Source organism: Polypterus senegalus, chromosome 4 (assembly GCF_016835505.1).
Source record: "Polypterus senegalus isolate Bchr_013 chromosome 4, ASM1683550v1, whole genome shotgun sequence".
NCBI classification, from domain to species: Eukaryota; Metazoa; Chordata; class Cladistia; order Polypteriformes; family Polypteridae; genus Polypterus; species Polypterus senegalus.
Window position 1 is genome coordinate 252,054,248 of NC_053157.1, and position 13,215 is coordinate 252,067,462.

The window sequence follows — 13,215 nt, forward strand, 5'->3', positions numbered from 1 at the left end:
TGCTATATTGTAAGTGTGGCTTGTTGCCATTTTGTATCTTTATCCTTCTTGACTGTGTTACTAGGACGTGTTGCACTGTTGCCTCCCTAGAATTAAGTGTCACATCACTGACGCTCGGCCTCACACCCTTCATCACACGTGAGTCACAGTCCAAGATTGCGGATCCAACTGTTAATCTCATTCCCTGCTTTGCCAGTCCCTTGGCTGTGTGTGTATCGAGGTGTATGGCTGATCAAACCTCTCCTCAAGGAGTCTACAGCACCGGTCAGATGAAGAACTTGACGCTTTGGGTTTAGATGTAAAACTGAGAATACCTCATGCTGGATATGCTGTAGACGAGTGAAAGGGAGTCCAGTGGGATAGACTGAGGTAATAAGGTAAGGACAGTTAGACACATTCATTGTCATTTTATCTTTTAATATTTCTGTATTTTTAATTTTTTACCTTTGAAAACAAGGTGCACTATTGTGCTGTTTGGTCGATAGATGGCTTCTCCCGAATGGTAACTCTTCATTACACACACAATCCTGCTTACCATCACTGTTTTCAAACTCTCACAGAGCTCCGCCCACTCAGGACTCTCACAAAAGAAAGAGAAAGAAAGAAAGAAAGAAAGAAAGAAAGAAAGAAAGAAAGAAAGAAAGAAAGAAAGTGTGGTCCTCTCTCCATGTTTTGACCAGAGTCACATCTCTGTCTCCATGACAACATAATCTCTCCATCTTTTTTATCCCCTCAATCAAAGTCTTAAGGATCTTAACCTGCCATCCCAGAGAGCAAGAAAGGAACCCAACCTGCAGTCCTTTCCAGGACCCCCAGTCCCCCAACACACACACAAGAATGACATCTGAGCTAATTAATGAAATCTTTGGGTCCTGCGGACATGTGGAGAAAACTCACATCCATGCAGGACCGGGAACAGCATTTGAACTGAGGTCTTTGGGAATGAGAGGCTCCAGCTCCGTGTGAGGAAACTGAAACTCTGTGTGGGAGACGTGTGGTGTGTTATGTGATAAGACTTGAGTTATGGACTCTCCTTATTTTATGGAGCTTTCCAGAATTAATTTAAAATAGAAAATCAAATAACAGAGAGAGTCAGCTGAAGAGAAAGGAGAACTTAAGGGGGCGAATGGCACAAATTTGTAAGAAGAGCAAAATAAAACTAGAGACACTACTTGGAGATCTACAGGAGAGCAATGACGTGAACAGTGTGGCTCTGTAGCTCTGAGTCGCATCATGAGAGGTTACAGGCTTTATTCAGGTTAAATAAATCATTTTGAATTTTCCAGTTTGACTGTAAACTTAGCGGCTGGTCAGTGTCAGACATCAAGACATTCTGTAAGCAGAGAGTGATGAGAAGTGGAATTTAAATACAAGAACAGAGTTCATGCACTTTAATAAAAGGACAAGTGTGTGTCTTTCAGGGTCTCTGTCATAAGAACAGACGGCACAAATGGAGCATCACAAATATTTGTAGAGTGAAAAATGCAATGCATTGTATTACCACAAATGTTTGTAGATAGATAGATAGATAGATAAGCTGTGTGTTTGGGTGCTGAAGGTTTTGGCCTTCAAACCCTGAGGTTGTGGGTTCAAATCCCACTTCTAACACCACCATTAGTCAGGCAAGGCAGGAAGAACCAAAATGGTGGAGGAGTCGGCATTGATGTCAGAGAGAAGTTCAACTCCGTCAGGTGGAGAGCAGCGTCTCAGTGTGGATGTGTGGATCTGACTTGACCTCGTCAGGGATTGAGGTCTCATATTAGGATGGTGTTATAGACAATGCTGATTAAGTTAAATAGGTAAATTATATTAAAAAGGAAAATTTAGAGGGAGATATTATAGTCCTGATGGGCGTGAATTACCCAAATATGAACTGAGCTAACCTGATGAAGAGTGCAGCAGAACAGGAGTTTGTCGACGTAACCAGCGGCTGACTTTTAACACACCAACGAGGAGCGATTGTCACAATGTGAAGGTCTGTAATAATCAGGGTGGTGGTGAGGACTGTTGGAATGCAGCAGCGATGTGCTGTGCCACCATGCCGCCTCTCAATTTAAGTGTCATATCTCAAAATACAGTGGATTGAGAAAGTCTTCAGACTTCTGACTTTCTGCACACTTTGTTGTGTTGTGGATTTCATTTTTCATTGATGAATTTCCCATTTTTGCCCACTGAATCAACATTCAATAAGTCATCATGACAAAGTGAAGACGTGTTAATAGAATAGTTAATAAATTTATTGAGAATCACAAACTGAACTCTCTCCCTTCAAGACGTATTCAAACCCATTCTTGTGTCACTCAGACTCCACTCTGGTCCATCATGTCTGCTTGAGACATATTCAGAACTTCACTGGAGTCCACCACTGAACTGAGTGGCCGTCGTTTAGAAAGTCAGTCGTGTTTCTGTGTATAGAAGGTCCTTCAATTCACATTGCATGTTGGGAGAAAACGTAAGCCATGAAGTCCAAAGAAGTCTCTGTAGACCACCACATTCTGATAAGATGGCGATCAGGGCAAGGAGATCAAACCATTTCTAACACTAATGAATGTCCTCAGGAGCACAGTGGCATCAGAAATGGAGACACAGTAGACATTTAGGGCCACCAGGACTTTTCTTAGAGTTGGCCATCCCGCCAAAATGAGTTACTGGACAGGAAGGGTCTTGGGTCAGAGAGGTGACTGAGAACCCAATGATCACTCTAAGAGAGCTTCAGATGTCCTCCGCTGAGATAGGAGATTTTGTCAGAAGGATGACCATCTCAGCAGGACTCCATCAGTCAGGTGTTCATGGCTGGGTGTTTAATGGAAGGCACTCTTGACAGTTTAGAGGATACTGAGGACATGAAGAGACTCTCTGGTCTGATGAGACTCACTGACCATGAGCAGGCACTGCTCATCACCTGCCTAATATCATCATTAAGATGAAGCATGGAGGTGGCAGCATCTTGCCAGGGGGGACAGGGTGACAGGACAGAATGAAAAGAGGTCCATGAAGAAGACCTGCTGCACAGTGGGTTGACAGTTCAATGACCTGAAGCAAAGAGCCAAGACAATGATGAGTGGCTTCAGGACAAGAGTGTCCTTGAGTGGTCCTGGTTTAGACCTCATCAACTGAGCGACTCAATTTCTGAAGACATTCCAGAAGTTAAATCTGTGCTGTCAACATGACACGAAAAGAGAAGGTGACTGAGCCCCTCAATAAACTCGTCACTTAGTTTTCAGAATGGCGACGCTTGAAGAAATCAGTGGATTGGCTCCTCAAGTTTAAAGACTTAAAATGAAAGAAAACATTTTAAGTAGAAGTCAGCCAATCTAAAGGTAACCCAGAAGAACAAGAATCACTCGCCATCAAGCACATGAAGAGGTCTAAACTGACATAACACCAAACCCATGTCACCAGAAGACTTGCCTAAAGCTGAAACAGAACATGACCACCTCAGTCAACTGCAAGAACTTCCAGAAGAATTAAAGACTTTAAAGAAAAGGGCTTGTGTGATAAAGAACAGTCAGATCTTCAGACTGGAGTGAGTCGTACAAGATGGAGTAGTGAGAGCTGGAGGAAGACTCAACAAAGCTGCAATGCCAGATGAAGATGAACATCCTGCAATTCTACACAAATATTCACATATTGCCCTCCTTATATTGCAGCACATTCATAAAGAAATTGGCCATTGTGGGCACAAACTGGCACAGCTACACCAGGAATACTGGACACCTCAAGTAAAGTCAAATAACAGATGAATCATTTCAAAGTGTCCAACATGAGAAGATACAATGAGAAAGCAGGAGAACTAAAATGGCAGATTTGCTGAAGATCGTTTGTTTCCTGACCAGCCGCCTTTTTCCAATGTCAGAGTTGATTATTTTGGTCCTCCACAAGTTAAAAGATGATGAAGTCAGGTCAGGAGGTGCAGAGTAATCTTCACGTGTCTGATAATCGGAGCTGCGCACACAGAGACGGCACTCAGCTTAGACTCTGATTCTTATATCAACACCACACGCCGATTCACGTGCAGAAGAGGAGAAGTTAGAATGACACACTTAGATAATGGGACAAACGTCATTGGAGCTGAAAGAGAGCAACGTGAAGCAAATAAAGATCTCGAGCAAGAAAACATCAGCAACGCTGTGATGAAGAAAGAATTCAATTTTAATGTCTTTAGATGAGTCTGCTAAGTGAGTAAATGTAAATGTAAAACAAAAAAAAAATCTCAAACAGAGCTTACTGAACATTTAAATGATAAAAATAAAGAAAGGAATAAAATACACTTATAAAAAAAATAATAAAAAGGCAGGTGTAATAAAACAAAAACCTCAAGCCACCAAAATTCAACAAACCTACACCAGAGGAGGAGAACAAAAGGACCACCAAACATCAAAACCTAAAGTAGAGCCCACCAGACAGGACAGAGCCCAGTGTTGGAGTGGCTCTTTCATTGGCAGCTTCTTCTTAAATACCTCTGGGGTCGGAGCTCCAGCTACAGTATCAAGTGGCACCGCCCCCCCCCCGCGCTCAACATGAAACACAGGCAAAAAAAATGAGGGACAATAAAACTAACAAAATAGGTAAACAAAATATACACCAACTCACCATACATACAACAGCAGAATCAATACCATTTATAAAACAATTCATAAAAATATAAGAAAAAGTTTAAATAAAACGCAAACTCATTTAAGGCAGAAATGAAACCCAAAATGAAACATCACAGCTGACTTCAGTCCTCAATGCACTTCACCTTCTTGTGGTGTCCATGAGTGTCAAATTCACCTTTTAATGTTCATCTTTATTAGTAACTGAACATCTCAGTACTGTACTGTGTGTGTGTGTGTGTGGGGGGGGCAGACTGGAGTGGGCATACGAGGGCACAGCGGACACACAAGGGCACACGGGAGCATACAGGACACATGACAGAGCTCAGACACTCAGATGTGGAATGGAGAGCACTGCTCGGGTCTAAATGATCGATTTCACTGCTAGACTTACAAATCAAATATTCAATCTAAATCAACATCTTATTTGTTACTCACTCCATTGTCTTGAGAATTAAAAAGCATATTCTGACTTTTCCAGCGCTATTAAGAAATGGATCATCAATACAGAGTGTTATATCTTCAGATCAGACAACACAGGAGATGTGACCAGAGGTGTTGACAAGTCAGAAGGTCACAGAGGAGCAGATTTGACAAATGTCAGTCATCCTTATTGTTTATTCACCAAACACCATTGGGAGTTTATTATACAACATGTAAACAGTTATTAGATTTGTATTTTGTTAATACAGCTTCAACTCCCACTTCCGGCAGAACTTCAACCACGTCCCGAGGGAGGTGGGGGACATTGAGTCCGAATGGGCCATGTTCCGTGCCTCTATTGTTGAGGCGGCTGACGGAGCTGTGGCCGCAAGGTGGTGGTGCCTGTCGTGGCGGCAATCCCGAACCCGTTGGTGGACACCGCGTGAGGATGCCGTCAAGCTGAAGAAGGAGTCCTATAGGACTTTTTGTCCTGTGGGTCTCTGGAGGCAGCTGATAGGTACCGGCAGGCCAAGCGGAGCAGCGGCGGTTGTTGCTGAGGCAAAACTTCGGGCATGGGAGGAGTTTGGAGAGCCATGGAGAGCGACTTTGGCTTCGAGGAGATTCTGGTCCACCATCCGGCGTCTCAGGAGGGGGAAGCAGTGCAGTGTCAACACCGTATATGGTGGGGATGGTGCGCTGCTGACCTCGACTTCGGGGCGTTGTGGGTCGGTGGGGGGAGTACTTGAAGACCTCCTCAATCCCACTAACATGCCTTCCAATGAGGAAGCAGAGCCTGGGGACTCTGAGGTGGGCTCTCCCATCTCTGGGACTGAAGTCACCGAGGTGGTCAAAAACTCCTTGGTGGCAGGGCCCCGGGGTGGATGAGATCGCCGGAGTTCCTTAAGGCTCTGGATGTTGTAGTACTGTCTTGGTTGACACGTCTCTGCAACATCGCATGGACATCGGGGACAGTGCCTCTGGATTGGCAGACCGGGGTGGTGGTCCCCTCTTTAAAAGGGGACGGAGGGTGTGTTCCAACTATAGAGGGATCACACTCCTCAGCCTCCCTGGAAAAGTCTATTGGGGGTTCTGGAGAGGAGGGTCCGTGGATAGTCGAACCTCGGATTCAGGAGGAACAGTGTGGTTTCCGTCCTGGCTGCGGAACAGTGGACCAGCTCTTCACCCTTAGCAGAGTCCTGGAGGGTGCATGGGAGTTTGCCCGACCGGTCTACATGTGTTTTGTGGACTTGGAAAAGGCATTCGGCCGTGTCCCTCGGGAATCCTGTGGGGGTGCTCGGGAGTATGGGGTACGGACCCCTGATAAGAGCTGTTGGTCTCTGTACAACCGGTGTCAGAGCTTGGTCCGCATTGCGGCAGTAAGTCGAGCCCGTTTCCAGTGAGAGTTGGACTCGCCAGGGCTGCCCTTTGTCACCGATTCTGTTCATAACTTTTATGGACAGAATTTCTAAGCGCAACCAGGGTGTTGAAGGGGTCGGTTTGGTGGACTCAGGATTGGGTCACTGCTTTTGCAGATGATGTTGTCCTGTTTGCTTCATCAGGCCGTGATCTTCAGCTCTCTCTGGATCGGTTAGCAGCTGAGTGTGAAGCGGCTGGGATGAGAATCAGCACCTCAAATCCAGAGCATGGTCCTCAGCCGGAAAAGGGTGGAGTGCCTTCTTAGGGTTGGGGAGAGATCCTGCCCCAAGTGGAGGAGTTCAAGTATCTCGGGGTCTTGTTCATGAGTGAGGGAAGAATGGAGCGTGAGATCGACAGGCGGATCGGTGCGGCATCCGCGTGATGCGGGCTCTGCATCGGTCTGTCGTGGTGAAAAGGAGCTGAGCCGTAAGGCAAAGCTCTCAATTTACCAGTCGATCTACGCTCCTACCCTCACCTATGGTCATGAGCTATGGGTAGTGACGAAAAGAACGAGATCGCAATACAAGCGGCTGAAATGAGTTTCCTCCAGGGGTGTCTGGGCTTTCCCTTAAAGATAGGGTGAGAAGCTCAGTCATCCGGGAGGGGCTCAGAGTAGAGCCACTGCTCCTCCGCATCGAGAGGAGTCAGATGAGGTGGTTTGGGCATCTGATCAGGATGCCTCCTGGACGCCTCCCTGGTGAGGTTTTCTGGGCATGTAAAACCGGGAGGAGGCCCCGGGGAAAACCCAGGACACGCTGGAGGGACTATGTCTCCCGGCTGGCCTGGGAACGCCTTGGGATTCTCCCGGAAGAGCTGGAAGAAGTGGCCGGGGAGAGGGAAGTCTGGGCTTCTCTGCTTAAGCTGCTACCCCCGCGACCCGACCTCGGATAAGCGGAAGAGGATGGATGGATGGATGGATGGATAATACAGCTGTTATTAAAAAGATTAACTAAAATAAATGTTCTTTTCCTATAGAGCATCTTACATAAGATATCAAAGCCGTGCTCTCCTTAAAGGTAATGACAATATTAAGAAATCAGCACAAAATATCGATTTGATCAAACCCAAATCTTTCCTCCCCACCTTGCCATTCATTTAATATTGAGAGTGGCCACTAGAGGGGGCAGTTTGGCTACAGAAGAATCAGCTCACCTGTCAGCTCTGAAGGTCATGTGACATGTGAAATTAAAAATATAAGATCCCAGATCTCAATATCAGAGTACAAACCAAACACTAGCTTAGCAGACCCTGTCTCACATGGCATTCAGCACTTTAGTAATTTTAATCCTGTAACTGAGCAGGAAGTCTTAACTTTAATTTCTAAAATGAAGCCCACTACTTGTTCCCTAGATCCAGTGCCAACAAAACTAGTAAAAAGTGCAATGGATGTTCTTGCAGCGCCTATTCTAACCGTTATCAATAGTTCATTACTGCATGGCACCGTACCTGATGCACTAAAAGTGTCAGTCATTAAACCTTTACTTAAAAAGTCAGACCTAGACCCACACATACTAAATAACTATAGGCCTATTTCAAATTTACCATTTCTCTCTAAAATACTAGAAAAGTAGTCGCCAGTCAGCTTCAGTCACACCTTACATTACAATTTATTTGAGAAATTCCAGTCTGGCTTTCGCACTGGTCATAGTACAGAAACGGCACTAACACGGGTTGTAAATGACATTCTGATATCCTCTGATGAAGGAAATTCCACTGTAATTATGTTGTTGGACTTAAGTGCAGCATTTGACACCATTGACCATTCTATTTTACTGCACAGGCTAGAAAGCGATGTTGGGCTTACAGGCCCGTGCTCGCTTGGTTCAGTTCTTATTTATCAAATCGATTCCAGTATGTACAGAAATGTGCAGACAGTACTCCATCATTATACACAGAAGTTCAATATGGTGTCCCGCAGGGCTCAGTACTGGGACCTTTACTGTTTTCACTTTACATGCTTCCACTGGGATCTCTCATTAGGAAACATAATGTTAATTTTCACTCATATGCAGATGACACCCAGTTATACCTTTCATTTAAATCAAATGAAGTTTCTCCGATGTTGTCTTTAATTAGTTGTGTTAGTGAATTAAAGGAATGGATGAATGAGAACTACTTGTCTTTAAATACAGATAAAACAGAGATGTTAATTGTTGGAGGGAATGGCATGATCACAGCAATATTTTGTCATCATTTAACTCAGTTGGAATCCCAATTAATTTTACTGAATCAGCCTGAATCTAGGAGTTATCTTTGACTCTAGCATGTCATTTAAAGCACATATTACAAAGTTGTCCAAAACATGTTTCTTCCATCTTAAAAATGTTAGGAAATTAAGGTGCTTTCTAAATAAACAGGATTCTGAGAAATTAATTCATGCATTTATCTCTAGTAGGATTGACTACTGCAATGCGGTGTTCACTGGCTGTTCAAACTGTTCTTTATACAGCCTCCAGTTAATCCAAAATGCCGCTGCAAGAATTATTACAAGAACAAGAAAATATGAACACATAACTCCAGTTCTTAAATCTTTACACTGGCTCCCAGTTAAGTTTAGGGCAGATTTCAAAATCCTCCTTTTAACATATAAAGCATTAAATGGCCAAGGTCCAGCTTACTTGTCTGAACTTATCATGACTTACAAACCTGAGCGCACATTAAGATCTCAAGATGCCGGTCTGCTTAGGATTCCAAGGATTAATAAAATAACAGTGGGAGGTCGAGCTTTTAGTTACAGGGCCCCTAAACTGTGGAATGGTCTTCCTGCTTCTATAAGAGATGCCCCTTCGGCCTCAGCCTTTAAATCCCGGCTGAAGACTCACTATTTCAGTTTAGCATATCCTGACTAGAGCTGCTGATTAACTGTACAGACTGCATCTCAGTTGTCATTCATTAGCACTAAAACATAAGTAACATGACAGTTATAATTGAATACTAACCCTCACCTATTCTGTCTCTCTTCTCAGTACTCAAATGTGGCATTGGTGCCACGCCCACCTACCAAGTTGTTTGCCTGCTTATGGTAAAGTCATCCCTGATGGAGGATCACAGGAATCATGGGAAAGAGGGGTCCTTTCATTGGATTGCCTAGCCCAGCACTGTTTTAGCCGTGGAATGGCCAAATGGGGGAGGCAGCTTGATGGATGAGGTCTCCAGGACTCTAAAAATATCCAAATATTATTATATGATGTCATCCATTGTCAAATTCTGCTACACTCTTCTAAAATTTTTATTTCTATACTGTATTGAGGATTTGTTCTGTTCTGTGTATTTTATTGAATTGACTCCCTTCTTTTTGATACTCACTGCACGCCCAACCTACCTGGAAAGGGGTCTCTCATTGAACTGCCTTTCCTGAGGTTTCTTCCATTTTTTCCCTACTTGGGTTTTTTTGTGAGTTTGTTCCTTGTCTTCTTAGAGAGTAAAGGCCAAGAGGCTGTCAAGAAACAAGGCCTGTAAAAGCCCATTGCGGCACTTCCTGTGTGATTTTGGGTTATACAAAAATAAACTGTATTGTATTGTATTGTACTGTGTGATCGTGTCACCCTTATTTTGCTCTTAATTCACATAAATCTTAATTAGTTGTAGATATAATATTTCAAGTTCTTTATTCATGTGTTTTATTCTTGTGTTTTTACTTTATTCTTATTTCTTTTCCACTGCACTCTATTCTCTTCTCCCCCTTCACTGCTGACCTTTCCCATGTGTGTAATATGGCGGGTGTCCACTAGAGGGCGCCACTGCACTTCAGTCCCACCCCTCAGTCCTCCTGTTAAAGTCTCCATTCGTCGGACTCTCTGATTGTTTCTCATTCTCTCCTTTCATGTTTCACTGCTCAGGATGTCACTGAATGCTTTCTGCTTTTTTCTTTTAGATTTCCTTTTTGTATAAATTGCTGTGTAATATTTAGAGTGGCCACAAGAGGCAGTAGTGTGGCAACTGACCAATCAGTGACCCCTTCTGTCCATTCCTTGTTTTTCTTATCCGCTTTTCAATTTCAGGTTTGTGGACAAGGTGGGTCAACCCTGGACGGGGTGCCAGTCCACTGCAAAGCCACACGTGTGCACCCATGTCAAGTGTGTGCCAACTGACCAAGAATTCGTGTGAAGATGTTGGAGCTTTCAGGGTACCAAGAGTGACAAATCTGGGGACAAGGAGGAGGTGCAGTTTAAAGTTTAATGTGACATCAACTAAAACACCAAACTCTGTCAGTATGGCTGACATCTGACTGACCGGTGAGTCCTCGTCTTCAGATATTCACAGTGAACTCATTCTGAAGTGAAGGACCCTTTGAGTGACCAATGGAGGGTCACAAAATGTCTAGTGAGTGGACAACACTCCAGTCCCATCTGTCACTCTCTGCTCCTACATACAGTCACTATTCAAGAGCTCTCCATACTGAGTCTGTATAGCGCCTTTCAGTTGTGCTGATCCAGCAGGACCACATGCCTGTCCTACTTAACAGGTGACATTCAGTGACACTTGGGGGGCCTCAGTAGTTGTTGGGGTGTCAGCTTGAAAGATATGTGGCTGTGAATCAACAGTGACCCCTGCTGGTCATACTGGTATTTGTAGATCCTAGGTGTCTCCGCCTCTCATTATGACACACATACCTGATTGGCTACTCAAACCCAATAATAATGGAGACACTGACAGCCGCACATTCTCATCCACAAATTCAATCACAGTGGTGCAGACCCCCCAACCCACCCGTCCTGTAAAATTAATTTCATGCCAAACTACAAACACAAAGAGGACCTGCACTTGTAAGGACATCAAGTGACCGGTGGGGGTTACTGGTCAGTGGTCACATGCTGTCAGATGGCTGATTGTTACACTGCAGTAATCATTAAGCCAAAACCCTGGATAGAGGGGCTCAGTGAAGGAGGTGTTGAACCTGTGCAGGAGGGTCATTGTGTGTGAGACGCTATAAAATGACAGAGAGCCAGCAGGCCAGTCCAGATACACACCTACTCTGGGGCTGTAGGGGGCGCTGATTACAGTGTGCTTGTCATTGTGCCACACAGAGTACTGGGATTGAGAACACAGCAAACACCAGGACTTGTTGTTGTTTCCAAGGCCGCACTCCCAGCCAGCTCCTTTCCTGCTCAGTCCTTTATATGCAACTCCAATCACCACATCACCTGCACTGCACTCCACCTCCCAGTAACAGCGATTCCCAGTCAGAGCCTCTCTGCACAAAACTTGAGGCCAGCAGTCAAATCTGTCAGGATGATCAGGATATTTGGCTTTTGTCTCCTCCCATGTCACCTTCTTGTTTCCTTCTAATAGATGGAGGTCTCTGTTTGCCGTGTTGATGTCCAGAGTGAGGGGACAGAAGTCTGTAAGGATAGAAAAGAAAATGAGTGAGGAAATCAGGGAGTGTGTAAAGGGACTGGGGGCGGAGTACAACAGAGACAATTAACAAGAACCAATCAGGAGCTGACAAGACTCAAACGCTGTCTTTCAGAAGTGGGATCTTCTACCGTGAAGCCCCCTTTCATTCAGCAAGTGACTGACAGTGCTACTTGATGCTGTTGTACTTTGATCGTGGTGGTCAGCCTGAGTCTGTCCTGATGTCTGCCTTGGTTTGCTCTTCACCTCTTAAACTGTCCTTCTGGTCATTAAAGGTTCCATTTTTCATTTGTAGTGACAACCAGTGAGTTTGGCTGCAGTCCCATGGACCTTAAACTTCTTGATGTTAGCTGCAGGAACATGAAGTCTTTGGAGGTGGTCTTGTAGTCTTCACCTTGACCTGCTCTGCTGTGATCTTCGTCATTTCTTCTTCTTCTCTTGTCCTCGTTCAGTGAGTGTTCAGTGAGTACTTTCTGATTGACTGAAGATCCCTGAAATTCTCATTAAATAATGTCTTTTAACATATATATACCCAATACTTTTCTTCTATTATTTTCCATCCATCCATTATCCAACCCACTATATGCTAATTACAGGGTCACGGGGGTCTGGTGGAGCAAATCCCAGCCAACACAGGGCACAAGGCAGGAAACAAACCCCATGCAGGGCGCCAGCCCACCACAGGGCACACACACACACACCATTCACACACTTGGGACAATTTAGGATCGCCAATGCACCTAATGTGCATGTCTTTGGACTGTGGTAGGAAACCGGAGCACCCGGAGGAAACCCACACAAACACGTTGAGAACATGCAAACTCCACGCAGGGAGGACCCGGGAAGCAAACCCAGTTCTTCTAACTGCAAGGCAGCTGTGCTACCACTGCACTACTGTGCTGCCCTCTGTTATTTTTCTTACAATATGTTAAGTTATGAATCAAAATCAAAGTGTCACCTTTATAGAGAACAGAATGGTCAAGTACTTTAGTCAGCTTTAACTTATTTAACAATACAGCTGGGATTCTTTTATAAAACAGTCCTTTGGTCTTCATCTTTACACACATAGACTGTATATGTAGATATTAATGGAGTGGACGTTGTGTTTTTATGTGAAGCACACTGAGCTGCTTTCATTGAATGACTTGTGCTGTGTAAATAAATAATTCTTATCAATATTGTAAGGAATGGCTGAAATAAAAAAGAAACAGAAAGAAGAAAAGAGAAAAGGAAAACAGCAGAAAGTGAAATGAAAAAATGAGACAAAGGAAAAAGAACAATGGAGGTAGAACTGGAGTGACAGGAGAACCTGGCGTAGTCGGCAGGATTTCACTTTTATTTTCTGAGAGGTCACTTGACACTTGAGAGACTCAAGTCCAACAGACTGCTTTGGTGCCTCCCTGTCCTGAATCTCAACATCCCATAA

General features: G+C 44.3%; 1 protein-coding gene across 1 annotated transcript in view; it reads right to left on the reverse strand.

The window, feature by feature from the left end:
* Nucleotides 1–10,538: 10,538 nt before the first annotated feature.
* Nucleotides 10,539–13,215, reverse strand: part of LOC120528460 (tripartite motif-containing protein 16-like) — a 37,440-nt gene continuing 34,763 nt past the window's right edge. The window contains exon 6 of the mRNA XM_039752619.1: nt 10,539–11,776. Coding sequence (XP_039608553.1) covers nt 11,235–11,776 — 542 coding nt within the window. The 3' untranslated portion in view covers nt 10,539–11,234. The remainder of the gene's footprint in view (nt 11,777–13,215) is intronic.